The 14,903-nt window shown below is 32.7% G+C and overlaps 2 protein-coding genes across 2 annotated transcripts; one reads left to right on the forward strand and one right to left on the reverse strand.

Annotated features, from left to right (window-relative positions):
• Window positions 1–8,792: 8,792 nt before the first annotated feature.
• LOC130803464 (phosphopantothenoylcysteine decarboxylase subunit VHS3-like) lies at window positions 8,793–12,121 on the forward strand. Its single transcript, XM_057667570.1, has 3 exons — window positions 8,793–9,118; window positions 11,340–11,398; window positions 11,485–12,121. The coding sequence occupies exons 1-3, from the start codon at window positions 9,017–9,019 to the stop codon at window positions 11,846–11,848; spliced, it is 525 nt and encodes a 174-aa protein (XP_057523553.1). The 5' UTR covers window positions 8,793–9,016; the 3' UTR covers window positions 11,849–12,121.
• Window positions 12,122–12,915: 794 nt separating this feature from the next.
• Window positions 12,916–13,614, reverse strand: LOC130803799 (putative invertase inhibitor). The gene is made up of 2 exons (XM_057668002.1): window positions 13,045–13,614; window positions 12,916–12,936 (listed from the first exon to the last, which is right to left on the reverse strand). Exons 1-2 carry the CDS (start codon window positions 13,612–13,614, stop codon window positions 12,916–12,918), a joined length of 591 nt encoding a protein of 196 aa, XP_057523985.1.
• Window positions 13,615–14,903: the final 1,289 nt, after the last annotated feature.

Here is a 14,903-nt window from a genome sequence, read left to right on the forward strand (position 1 = left end):
AACTTTCACATAAATGTAGGTTCATAAACTTGCAATTTACTACTTCTTGTTGATCAACAGCTTATTGAGGTACGTTTTTATTATAAATTTTTTTATTTGTTGTTGATTTTAAAATGTATGTCATGTATAGTGGTCATTTACACTTAAACTCTATGAATATGACGAATGTAGTTGTTATTTACCTTGATCTTCATAATGAGGTTGTTTGTTCATGAATTTGTTGTTGAATTTAAAATGTATGTCATCTATAGTGGTCATATATTTATGAACCTGATGGTGATGTTGATTTTGTATGTATTGTTGTAGAAATGGGTTCATTTCATGTGACTGTTGTATGCTTTTGGAATGGTTCAATTTGATCAAGTAGTAACAATGTTAAGTATGTTGGGGGAAGACGTAAACTGTTTGCATGCAACTCAAACATGGATTTGAATGATTTTAAACATTTTATATGCTCTAAGATTGGCATTGACACTACAAGAAGTACTGTTAATGTAAGTTTTAAGTACAATATGAGTGGAGATTTGTTAGCTTTTCCGGTTGAGGATGAGAAGGCTATAGATGCAATGTGGGAGTATTCAAGGTCTACCCCTAATCCTTCGTTAGAGTTATATGTAGAAGAGGTACCCCTAGGGAATGAAGATATCAATGTTGGGGAAACAACTGCATTCCTCAATGTAACTTCTTCTACTCCTTCTCATACGCCCTTCCCTACCCAAGAAACCCAAAATCCCTATATGCCATCTTCCTCTTATCCTTCTAATGAACCCAATCAACTTCAATTTCAAGTCACAAATGATGATACTTTTAACTTAGAAGATACAAATGAGCCATGGGGTGATGTTAATAGTGAAAGTAATGAATTCGTAGAAGCTCCTTCTGAGGACGATGTGGGTGTTGACGAGGAGACTCTAGCTAATGACATGAGCTTAGGCAACATTCCAACAATCATTGCTCCTACACCTTATGCACTAAATCCCCCTCTAGATGAACACGTTGCGGACAACTCTTGGAGGTCTTGGGATTGTGATACAACCTACACCGATGAAGGAGAGTTTCAAAAGGGTATGATGTTTGATAACAAGGATGCCTTGTTGGACGCTGTTAGATTGTATCATATTCGTAGGAACGTTGAGTACCGAACTGATACTTCAAATCAAACCGTGCTCACGTTGAAGTGTAAGAGAGGGTAAGCTTGGAGGCTTAGGGCTAGGAAGAGATCCTATTCACCATCATGGGAGATTGTTACATATAAAGGGAAGCATGAGGGTTGTGTATTAAGTACTGAAAATGTGTCAGCTGGACACATTCATTTAACATCTTCCGTGATTAACAATCTTATTAGAAATTGTGTTGCTCAACACCCATCAATTAAGGTCTCTATCGTGCGACAAATAGTAAAAGACCAATTTGGTGTCGAAGTGACCTATAAGCGGGCATGGTGTGCTAAACAGCAATCCCTTCTCTCCATCTATGGTACATGGGAAGATTCTTATCCTCTTCTTTCACGCTTCTTGAAGGCATTGCAAGTTTCTAACCCCGGGACTGTAGTTGAGTGGTTCTTTAAGGAAGATAATGATGTTGGTGTGTACATCCATCCTAGTATTAGAACTTTCCAACGTGTGTCAAGGCTTTCCAACCTAGTATTGAGGGATTCAAGTATTGCAAACCCCTTATTTCCATTGATGGAACACATTTGTATGGTAAGTATCGCCATACGTTGTTAACTGCGATTGCCCAAGATGGGAACAAGGGAATCTTCCCGCTTTCCTTTGCTTTGGTTGAGAAAGAATGCATAGCCGCGTGGTCTTGGTTTATGGCGTGTGTTCGTAAGCATGTGATGCATAGTCTAGGGATATGTGTTATTTCCGATAGACATGCGGGCATTCTAGCAACCATGGACGAGCCGAAATGGCAACCTCCGAATGCCCATCATAGGTTTTGCTTGCAGCATTTGTTAAGTAGATTCAACCGTCAAATGGGTAATGTGAAGTTAAAGAAGATATATGGAAGGACTGTAGAGCAAAGACAACCACATAAGGTCATCGAGGGATTGAAGGTCATTGGTGTTGCTAATCGAGAAGCTCTTTTTTGGATTGATCAAGTTGGTGATATGTGTAAATGGTCAATATGTCATGATGGAGGGTATAAGTATGGTGTTACTAATACCAACTTAGCCGAAGTATTCAATAAAGTTATGAAGGGTGTACTTTTCTTGCCTATAACTACTCTTGTGGAGTTCACCTTTTATCGTGTTAATGATTATTTTGTTTACTTACTTGTAACTGTAATTCATAGCTTTGGGCGTGGGAGCACATTCTCATTGGTCAACCGATGAGGAGTGTGGGACGTGGTGCATTTGCGCCACCAATTCTTCCACCCCATGTGCCGTATGGATCGCGGTGGTCCTTTGAAAGACGAGCAAGGACCCACACAGGATCGGGCGTGGGGTTCTACCGCGATCAACTTGATCTACTATAAGCTGACCAGGTAAAAACTTCACTACTTCTTGTTTTGTAACTATTACATTGCGTAATTTATTAATCGAATTTTCACGTTTAGTTTCGATGGGACCCTCACCCCGCTGAGGCATACGCTGCATTGCCTCAGCACTCAGGCATATTGTCAGGGGCGTGGAGAGCATATGTACCTCTGATCTGCTTTGACATAGTCGAAATGCATCTACCTGAGTGCGTACTGCGCCAATTTTGGATGGTATAGGGCATCCCGCCGCCATGTGACACAGAGGCGGAGCTCCATCACAGCTCTCGCAAGGGTCGGGAGCCCAAGAACTGGCTCGAGATCAACATGCGCCATGTCGCTCGTTGGGAGCACAGGCTAGAGCTATTGGCCCAAGGTGCGCCGATCGAGGCTGTAGGCGCACCTACTTCGGCGGATTACATGCCGTGGTTCCTCTCCATCACTTGTCGATGGATGACACCACGAGGTATCATCGCGGCAGCCCAGTACGCTCCCACAGCAACGACGATGACACACTTTGTAAGTATTCTTCAACGTTGATTATTATTCATAGCACTTACATGTTATACATTTCATTAATACTTAAGTCTTAATGCAGGTACAGGGCATTGTATCTGTCATCAGCTCCATCCAAGAGGAGCCTGTACGGGAGATTGCCCAAGGCATACCCCTAGGGACGCAGTTTCAGCACTTCATTCCAGAAGTGACTGTGCCGGACACCGCTATGTACGAGTACGGATCATCTCCTCATCATGCTGACGTTCATCTTGAGGAGGTTGACTTAACGTGCCCCGACTACGGTGACGGGTCCTCACAGGATGCCACATCATCATAGTATCAATCACCTCCCCTACCCGAGCGTCATGCGACGACCTCTTACTATTGTAGGAGGCGTCGTAAACCGTCACAGTTAGACAGGGTACAGGAGGAGGATTAGCATTATAATACTGTTTGTATATATTGAACGTTAGTGACATTTTGTATATATTGAACACTTGTACATATTCAGTATTTGTAACATTTGGACTTTTGTGTATAGTTTGTAATATATGTGCACATGTATATATTTTAATCGTATTATCACATGTTTATTATGAATGAAATGATGTTAAGTACTCAGACTTTTCGGCGATGAATCATTCCGCCAAGAATGCAGTATGAATTAAATCAAAAATAAAAAGACAATCATATTCAAATATGGAAAATGCTCTCAAAAATTCAACAAAATTTCATTCATGTTTAACGAATACATATCAAATTACATAGTTCATTCGATAAGTTAAACCACCGACGCTATCTAAGATTGCTTCTAAAACTTTCTCATAATCATTTCAGTCTCTTCTTTCCTATGTGCCATATCATCTGTTTGTCTCTTGAGATTAAAAACCTCATCTTTAAGCTCTTGTTTTTCTTTTTCAAGCCGTATTATTAGGTGTCTCTGCCATTTGGTACCCTCCGGATCAATCCATCTAAAGTATGTGCATCCTAAACCTTCAACCAAGTAGAAAGGACAAGCAACAAAATCACGCCCAAAATCGAAGTCGCTCCAATCTGTATTAATCTCAACTTCGTAACCACAATCACAAAGCTCTTCAATACAATGCTCCTTTGACATCTACGGAACACATATAATATAGTAACGTAAGTAAACATTCAAAAATAATATTAACATTTATAAATTGAGAATAAGACTAACATAATACCTTATGTTACCTTTAAAAATTGATTCAATTAAACAAGAATGATGTATATTGGATACAATGAAGTAGGGAAATGATGGAGTTATTTATAAAACATAATTACAACGACTATTTTCAAGTTCGTAATGGTTATTTTCCAAATTAACAATGGCTAGTTTAATTCGTACAATAAAGTGAAAAAAAATTATAAAATCCTCAAGCGACTTGAGGCTCTTCTAATTTTTTTTTTTGTTTTCGCTGCTATTAACAGCGATTTATCACCAAGCCTAGGTTTGGATGTATGGACGCTTATTTTAGGAATAAAGTTTTTACAAAGCTTATTTTTAGAATAAAGTTGTTAAATGATCTTATTTTTTTCAAATTTCCTATTTTTTGTATCATCAGGATTAGAAAAGAAATTTGTTTATGTATTTTTTTGAAATTAGAAGTGATTGGTTGATTACGACTTGGGCCAATTGACAAGTAATCTCATTGTTTCAAATGCCACAACGGTCATATATATATATATATATATATATATATATATATATATATATATATATATATATATATATATATATATATATATATATATATATACTTCATCCATTCGAATGTACTTATAATGTTTATTTTTTCACGCAGTTCAATGTATTAATATAATTTTTAATATTTCTAATTATGTACAATAAAAAATTATAAAAATTTGATATTAATAATCTTTACAATGAGACAAATCAAATAAGATCTCACTGTACTATGTTTTAACCTATAAATTAAAAAACTAATCAAAAATTAAAAATAATAATAAATAATATCATTTTTATAATATTACGACTAATTAAATTTGAACGGAGAAAGTACTATTAAATTTGCAACTATGGTCTATGTTCCGCTAAATCTTAAAACTAATCAAAAATTATAGTATCCGCTCATAAAACAAAACAAAACAAATTAGTGGGCCCCACAATGACAATCGTATCATCAAGTTCTCCCTTGTGGCGTACTATTATCCATTCCTCTTCACATGTCATTTGTAAATAATGTATTAAAGCACCAAAGTTAAATACTTCTATTTGATTTAAAACAAAATGTTTATTAAAATTAGACAACTTATTGGGAAAAAATTAATTTTTAAAATCTAATTTTTGAAATCCTCACGTTTCATTTATAATTAAAATGCAATCTTTACGTTCCCGACTCTTTGACTACATCCGTCTTTATGAGTATGCTTTGTCTTTTTATTTCTCCCAAGAATATAATCATACTATTTTCATTGAGCGGAATACAACAAGTACGATGATTATAATTATTTGAATAACTTAAAGAAAAAATAATATAAATGTATGAATTTTTAAATATAAATAAAAATCAAGATTTTTAAAATTATAATTTTTTTTAATTAGTGGATCTTTTATATGGATTAGCCTAACTGTTGCGACGATATCATGCAAAATGGGCTAGAATTCAATTTTAAGATGAATTGGTAAAAATATTCCGCACTGTAGAATTATAGCCGTTGCCCATTGTAAAAAGGAACAGTTTCTTTTACTAACGGTCACAGTCACACAACGACCGTCACTCTAGCAAATACGACTTGCAACATTATCAATAACTTCTACAATCTACCAAGATAAAGCTTTATTCGACATTATTATATATCGCCACCCTTCTCATTTTATCGCTACCTTCTAATGATCACAAATTTATTCTTGGATTTAAAACTTATTTAACAAAGGTAAATCGCACTTAGTAACAATATTATCACTTTAAAAACATTAAATTTAAAGTTTAAACGTAATCTTAAACATTTTTATCGTGACCCTATATATATTAAATTTTCAGACGCGCCCTTGTATGATATACAAATTCAAACATGGTACTATCTTTCTAAAAACTCTCTAAAAAAGTTTTTCGATTTTAAACAAACTGTTAGTTGGAATCGATTAACTATGGCTAACGAAAGCGACTATGAATCGGATCTGATACGTACTTTAATCGATTTGTATCGGTGTATTTCTTTTTAAAAAAAAGGAAGTCGCAAAAAACTGGGCGAGTGGACCGTGGTCCACTCACACGTTTTGTGCGACTGAACCGTGGTCCACTCGCACGTTTTGTGCGACTCCACCGTGATCTGCTCGCGGTTTTTATGCGACTTTTTATTTTATTTTATTATTATTTACATTATTATTTAAATTATTATACGTCTTAGTAAATTATTATTATTATTATTATTATTATTATTATTATTATTATATTATTATTATTATTATTATTATTATTATTATTAATATTATTTGTATTTTTTATTATTGTTATTATCATATTTATTATTATTATTATTATTATTATTATTATTATTATTATTATTATTATTATTATTTTTAGTATTATTATTATTATCATTAATTTTTGTTATTATTATTATTATTACTATTATTATTATTATTATTATTATTATTATTATTATTATTATTATTATTATTATTATTATTATTATTATTATTATTATTATTGTTATTATTAATGTAAGTAATTTATGTTATTAACATTACTATTATTTTGTTATTATTTATTTAAATAATTTATAGTTATATGTTATTATTATTATTTTCTTATTGTTTAATATTAATTTGTTTTATTATTATTACTATTATTTTATTATATTTTTTGTATTGTTATTATTTTAATATTAATTATTTAAGTAAATTATAATTTTTAATTAATATTAATTTGTATTACTAATATTTTAATATTAATTATTAAAGTAATTTATAATTTTTATTTATTATTGAAGTTTTTATTATTAATGTTTGTATGTGCTGGTGCATAACGTACGGTAGCCGACTGAGGGGAGTAGCAGGTAGAACATCGTAAAGCGCATCGGTCATATCCCGCAGTCCGATGATCGCCTCCAACGGATTCTTTCTACTACGGCGTTCCAGAACCGGAGGCGTACGCTCAGAGCCGTCAAAAATAACTTTAGCTATGTGCGCGCCATAGCCGGGTATCAGACGCGTATCTGTGGCCCCCCGGGCTGGGGCGATGTGACTAACCAGTCCGTTCCAGCGGACTGTGAGCGCCTGTTCTCCGTGACGACTCATTATCAACGAGACTATGTCCGACAAGCTCAGATGCGCCTGAAGAACTAGGGTCGGCACGTGCGAATCTCCCGTCGGGCCCCCGGACAACAGTCTAGTCCACTGGGCGAAGATCAGGACCTTGGTATTGAACATCATCAGCATCATTATCACCATCACTAGAAACCCCCAACTACTCTGGAGGTTACTAGCCTGGTCATCAAAACGAGTACGCACTTGGTTCAGCGTAGTGAACGGTTGGGCCTCACCGTGTCTGGCAGTCTCTTCCTGTCTAGCCCTCCTAGTAGAACCCGTCACCCCCCCTCTCATGAGGGTCCCCTCTGAGCAGGGTAGGCCTAGAACTATTCCCGCTCAGCAAGTTTCTAAAAAAACCCTTTCCTTTCCCGTGAGTACCAGCCATTAACTACAATTTTTATTATTTAATTAACTATTATTAATAAATAAACATAATCAAACGTTACGTTAAATTAACCACATGAACAAAAGACAATAATTAATTAGCAACAATAATATTTAACTAATCATTATCATCAAATATAATGTAAGAACATATTTATTATTATTATTATTAATATTATTGTAATTAATTTTCTAAATTAACAATAATCATAATAATAATAATAATATTAACAAAAATAATAACATTAATAATAATCATCAATAATAACACAAACAATAATAATAATCATAACACTAATAACAAAAATAATATTTAAAAATAAAATTAAAGAAAAATTTTACTAACAATAATAATGATAACAACAACAACAACATCACCAACAAAAATAATAGAAATAATATTTAAAAGAATATAAAAAAGTTAATAATAATAATAATAATAATAATAATAATAATAATAATAATAATAATAATAATAATAATAATAATAATAAAAATATTTTAAAAAATAAATTAGACATAATAATTAAAACAAAAATAAAAATTTAATAATAATAATAATAACAATCATAATAATAATAATAATAATAATAATAATAATAATAATAATGATTATATACATAAAATTAATAATCATTATTCATAAAAAAACGGAAAAAATAAAAAATTGGGCTAGACGCAGGAAATCCGCGAGCCCACAGCGGGTCAGTCGCAGGAAACCCGCGATTCGACCGCGGCTCAGTCGCACGTTTCAATATTTTAATTTTTTTTGTTTTTCTTAAACTTTAAAATAATACGATTCGAATAAAAATTACCTCGATTAATTGTTTGCGGATTGAATTTCTTAGTTTTTGCTCCAAAAATTTTATGTTGTAATTTTATTTTTTAAGTGTGATAAAGAAGTTATTTAGTGAGATTCGAGCATAAATAAGAAATTTTAAGTGCAGTGACAAATTCATAATTTTTTAATGTCCAGAGACAAATTTGTAATTTCATTTTAAGGTAGCGATAAAATTAAAAAGAGGGTAATGTTTAAGGATTGGTACCTTATTTTAACCCACAAAAATATCCGACAAATACTCTTACTCCACTCTTAACTCCAATGTCACTCCTCACGTGGGAGTGATAGTAAAGAAAAAGGTCAAAGTCAAGATAATTTATTTTAAATTATTTTTAAAAAATAATAAAAACAAAAAAATTCGAAAAAACTTAATTATTTTCTCTCTCTACCTTCGTTTCGATTCCTCTTTTAGGGTTTTTATCGAAGAATTTATTCTTCCTAGTTTTTCATTCTCTTTCACTCAAAATCTTTCTCTCTCTTCTTTCAATTTTTCCAGTTTTTGAGGAAATCTTCCAATGGAGATCATTTCAAGCTCAAACGTTGTCGTTTTACGGGGTTATGTGCTCCATGCTGTTGCTACTCTTGCTGCTCAATCTCTCTCCTTTATCATTGCTATGGTATAACTTTTTAATTTCGTTTTTAATTTCAATTTCACCTGAATATTGCTTTTTAATTGAATTTATCTTATTATTGTTTTGTTTTTGTAAATTTTGGGCGGAATTTTAGGTTAAATTTTGCATTTTTATCATGTCTGAACTGCTATTTTTGTCTCATTTTAAGTGCTAAAAGGTTTTGGAAAGTTGGTTTTTTTTTTTTTTTTTTTTTTGTTTTTTTGTTTTTTTGTTTTTTTGTTTTTGGACATATTTTATTTTGGGAATTTTCAAGCTAGGTGAATTGATATAGTATTTTTAACTTTTAAAAGAAAATTGGGGTATTATACTGTAATTTGAGCGTAGATCTGACTGTTTGTGATGTTTTGGTAAGTGAATTATTTATGTTTTACAGATTTAAATTAGTATTGTAGTCAATTATTTTTCAATTTAGTTGCTTATTTTTTTTGATTTTATTGTCAATAAGAGTCTGTTGGTTGAAGGAATATTTGGGACTTTTGTCAAAGTTTTTGGCTAGTATCTGTCATATTGTTGGGTTTAGAGTGAAATATGTGTTTGCTAAGAGATTGGGGGAATTAGTTTATGACCAAAAAGAAGTATTTTTACGGACTTTGCGACTGTTATTGACCTTAATGTTGTCTGGTTATCTCGGTCAAATTACCATGTTTTTATATTAGATTAGACGCAGAGGAATGTTGTCAAATAATGGGATTTCGGACTTGAGCTCCTCCAACCTTGGGTCGGTTATTAATAAAAACTTTGGGCTTAGTTGCGATTTGCTTTCCGATGGTTCTTTAAAGTGTAAGGATTTTTCTGGTGTAGATTGTTCGATTGGTGGGTGTGGTTTTCCCAGTTTAATTTTTTGCATAACTTTGCGGAAAGTGAGTAATTCGATTTGGTGATACGAAAAGAAATTAGAGGGTGTTTCTCAAGTGAGTTTCTGAGGTGGAAATGTATGTTTTTTTGTATTGGTGAAGCTGAGGTAATTAGTAAGCTGGTGAGAAGTTTAATTTTGTTACTGTGGCCTGTATAAGTTTTGTTTACAAGTGAGTAATGTATGTTTCTGACTCTTTTGGGATTTGCGGAGGATGTTTTATAAGGCTCTTACCTAATTCCGCCTCTGATGTAGTGCTTTCTATTCATCCTTATATTCTCATCTGTTCGGCCTGTACTATGAGGAACATAGTAGATGTCACTTTGGCTTAGAGTGTCCTGTTAGGTATGATTATGGATGGAAGGAATGGAAATTATCAAAATCTAATCGATGGACATTAAATCTTTGTTAAGTCTTACGTTACATTAGACTAAATTGTTTCGTGGATGGCTTAGTGGAAGTTGATATTAGAAGGCTTTGAGGTTTATTTGGAGTTTACTTGCACAACGATGATTGTTTTATTCAAGGACTTGATAGAGCTATGTTGTTTTTGTCGACTCCTCTCTTTTCTATTTTTTGTTAGCTGAGCTCATGTATGTGTGTCCATCTTTTGCCACTTTTTTAACAAACAATTTCTCTTTTTCGCTGTTTCTTTTATTCTGCCGACGTGGCTTGTTTGCCTTCTCATCTAATAGGATCTAGTGCTTTTATGCTCAGCCGTTCTGACCGCCCTTCCTAGTTGTGATTGAACCCTGGCAATAGCTTGAGATTTAGCCAACATAGTGTGGCCTTACGTTTTCCTAGTCTTTTAACCAAATTTCAGGCTGGGTTGCGTTTTTTGGTTAGTATGAGTGGGATATGTTTACAGTCCAAGGAGATTTAGGGGTTGGAATTTCTTTTTAGGGGATGGTTAGAGCTTTTATGGATTCTTGGGACAGGAAGACAAAAAAAAGGTTGTGGGGACAATTCCGTAAAAGGAAAAGTAGCAGAATCATTCGAACATCCCAAATAGGAAAATATTGCAAATCTAGAGGGACTGATGTAGTGCTAATTTAGGTCGGAGAATATAATTTGCGGCCTTGTGAAATGCTCTTAATTATTTTGTAGGTAGAATTTTGAGATATTGATGTAATCATGAGACATAAATGCGTCCGATAACATTTTTTTGAGGTTTTCATTAATCCTATTTTGGATATTCATCTCAGAATTAGGATTTTATGCTCTTTTATGTCATCTTAAGAATTATTCTCTTTATGTTTAAAATTTTAGCCGATCCCAATCTTTCGAGATTAAGGCTACATTGTTGTATGTTTCACATATTCATAAACTGACACAATTTTGGCAAAATTTCAGCTACGATCTTTGCCACAAGGAGATATTGTGCTGCCACAGGAGCCCGGCTCATTCAAATGGTAAGTCAAGCACAGTTGTCATGTCTAGTTTTTGTTATCCCAAGACTTTGAATTCACATGGTTGGAAATATCCCATGTCTCTGCAGGCTTCCGATTTCTGAAATCCATAATACCAAAAAATCCGATGAGAATAAAGATGCAGATGAAGATGACGACGATGATGAAGAAGGTGATGGTGAAGAGCAGAAGGCAGGTGGAGATGAAGGTGGTGAGGAAGACGAAGGTGAAGAAGTGAATGACGAGGATGGGGATCCTGAGGAGCCAGAAGCCAATGGAGAAGGTGCCGAAGGGGAGGATGATGACAACGACGATGAAGATGATGATGAGGAAGAAGATGAGGATGACGACGACGACGACGAGGATGGTGGAGAAGAAGATGAGGAAGATGAAGAAGACGAGGACGATGAAGAGGAAGAGGAGCCACCATCTAAGAAGAGGAAAGGAGCTTAAGGAACATCTTCCCCCCGCCCCTTTTAACATTTGTTTTTCTTTTTGTGTACTTTTATAAAATCGTCTTTTCGAGGGGTGAAGACCTACCCGTAGAAACCTTTGTTGAAATGTGAGGATTAAGCTTGTTACGATTTGTAGAAAACGAATATTGGAAGTGTTAATGTATTAACCATGTCATGTTAACAATTTTAGAGAATAATTACCTATTTAGTGTCTAAAACTTTTATGTTGTTTAGGAATGAATAATAATCCCCTTTCCCCTTTTTCTCGTTATATTGGATTTGAGTTATTTCATTTACATGTTTCTCATTGTGTTTGTTTTGATTGGTCATGTGAAACTTTGGGCTTGTATCTATTATCTAGAGCCCATTGGGCTTGTCCTATGTCCAAATAGACCCATTTTATATGATGGGTGGGTCAAATTATAAGCCAAAACCACTTGTGAAGTGTTTAGTCCATCACTCATCTTTGAATGAACAAGATAATAGAGAATTGGTTAGACAACCCTACCTTATCTTTGATGAGATATTTGAAATTTCACATATCCGATTAGCAAGTTTAGGCAACAAGTATCATTGCATAAAATACAAACAAACGTGACATATTACGCAAAAGTGCATCAGTTCTTGCCGTTCGAGCGGGTCAAGTGCACAAGCACGATATTGCCAAATCAAAATTTTATACTCCGCTTGTCTCAGTTGAGCGTAACCACTTGGCCAAACACAAATATAATCCATAATTATAAATTTCAACATTTGCTCAACCAAGTAGAGCACAAGCTCTTGATCGAGTGCACAAACTTAACATTCACTTTAATTAATTCAAAACTATCTAAATACCAAAAATTTCTAACATTAAATAAATTCTTACAAAGAAATTTAATTCATTATTAATTATTATATTATCTAAATTCAACCTGATTCTAATGTTATTTTCCTATAAATAGTTTTACTCTTGAGGTAATGGTGTACTCATATTTCTCTCTATGCAGAGCTCGTATCTTTTGGGATAAAATTGACCGCATTCTTCTGCACTCTCTTTCAAGGGGTATGTGTATGAATTATCCGTCACCTTTTCTCATCCAGACTCTGATTTTTAAGAAGAATATTAGGTTAATGATGATGATCTAAATTCTACTCATTACAATCTACAAGACAAGATGTTAAAATTCTTTAAAAAAATCTTCATAGGCTCACCCTTCTACCATCCATTTCAAACAACATATTGGTGATAAAAATAGAAATAGAATTTAATTGAAAGAAATCATCATTTTCTCCAACAAATGCAGGAATTCTCCTCTTTGCCTTGCTATCATTCTTACAAGTTAATGCTGAAATTGTTGCTGAACTTGCTCTATTATTAGCTTCTAAATAATCTTTTAATTCTAAAGCTTTTAGCCCTCCTTTTAAATCTACTAGGGCATCCGAATATTGTTCAACAAAAAGTTTCAAAACCCGAATTTTACGTGGGTCAAGTTGTGGATCTTTTAAGATATTTTCAATCTTAGATTTTGTAGACATACCTTTTGATATGGCCAATTCAAATGATGTGTATCCAAGTTGCTCAATCGTATTGATTGCATTCGGGTTTTTTCGCCCGAATGCCCATATACAAAAATTATACTTAACATCTGAATCAATATTTGAAATTTTTTTGCATGTTTTGGGGATTATGTTGGTAGCATTAGTTATTGAAAAATACAAGGAAAATGCTACAAAAATAATGGATATTAATATTGATGATGATAATGTGAAATTATGTTTCATTTCTTTGTAATTATAATAAAAGAAAATAAGATTTTTTTCCTAGGTGACTAACGAGTAATGATTATCATATAATAATAATAACAATAATAATAATAATAATAATAATAATAATAATAATAATAATAATAATAATAATAATAATAATAATAATAATAATAAGCTTTTATAAATTTATTGGTGCATAATTAGAAGATTGTAATTAATCCCCAAAAAATTAAGTGATGTAAAATAGAGAATATGTAATTTTCCTTAAATTTGAATGGTTGTTTAATGAAAGGTTAATTTAGAATGTCCAACTTGTCATTACTAAAAATTTTCATGCTTTGTTTTATAATATATTTGTAACTAATTCAATTTTATGCATGAAATGTAGAAGAAGGTGTCTCCATGAATTTTATTATCTCAAGAATGATTTAAGATTATTATTCCAATAGGAGAGGAAATTTGGCTAAGAAAAGTTTTAGATCAACTTGTTTCGATCAAATTATATCTTAATGGCATATTTGATTGTTGGTATTAAATAGCAGAATAATAATAAAAATTCTAATTAATTTAGAAAAAAAAAACTACTTGATAAGATTTATGTTCGTGCTTGATGTACACCAATTATTATTTAGCTATAGATAAAAAATTTCTAAAAAATATGTTAAATATTAGTTTAAGAAAAAAATAATATGATGAGTTATTCACCATAAATTTTGATTTTATCTTATTTACATTTCTATGTTTCAAATAAAATTAGAAATATAAATAGATTTATTAAAATGATAATAATATGATGTGTATATAATATGGACATCAAGTGTATATGTGATGGGTATAAAGTGAGTGTAATTGTAATGGGTATTAGTAGTGGTTTAGTATCGGTGAAAATAATTTTGAATATTCCTAAGTGAAAAAAATTATACGACTAGTTATTTTTAGATAAGTCGGATTTATTACTAATATTAGAGCAACTTAATAACATATGCGTTTGATATCAAGTCCGACAACTACAAGTTACATAAATATCCGATTACGTGATTTACAGATTATGTTAATGCTAGAACAGGTTAATTTTAAGTTGAGTTAAATTGGGCTAATTGTGAGAGTGGAGCCGGCTGGCAGTACAAGTCACATAAATATCTGAGCTAATATTAAAGCTTGGCACGATACATCATGAGAACAAAAGGCGTGTGCTTTAGGCGGGCCGTGATCAAAAAATGAAAACGCATGGCACGACCCGTGGAAAGAAAGAGGTTTGTGGGCTGGCCTAGTTAACGCAACATTTGAAAATTTGAAAACAATAA

Source organism: Amaranthus tricolor, chromosome 17 (genome assembly GCF_026212465.1).
Source record: "Amaranthus tricolor cultivar Red isolate AtriRed21 chromosome 17, ASM2621246v1, whole genome shotgun sequence".
Lineage (NCBI taxonomy): Eukaryota > Viridiplantae > Streptophyta > Magnoliopsida > Caryophyllales > Amaranthaceae > Amaranthus > Amaranthus tricolor.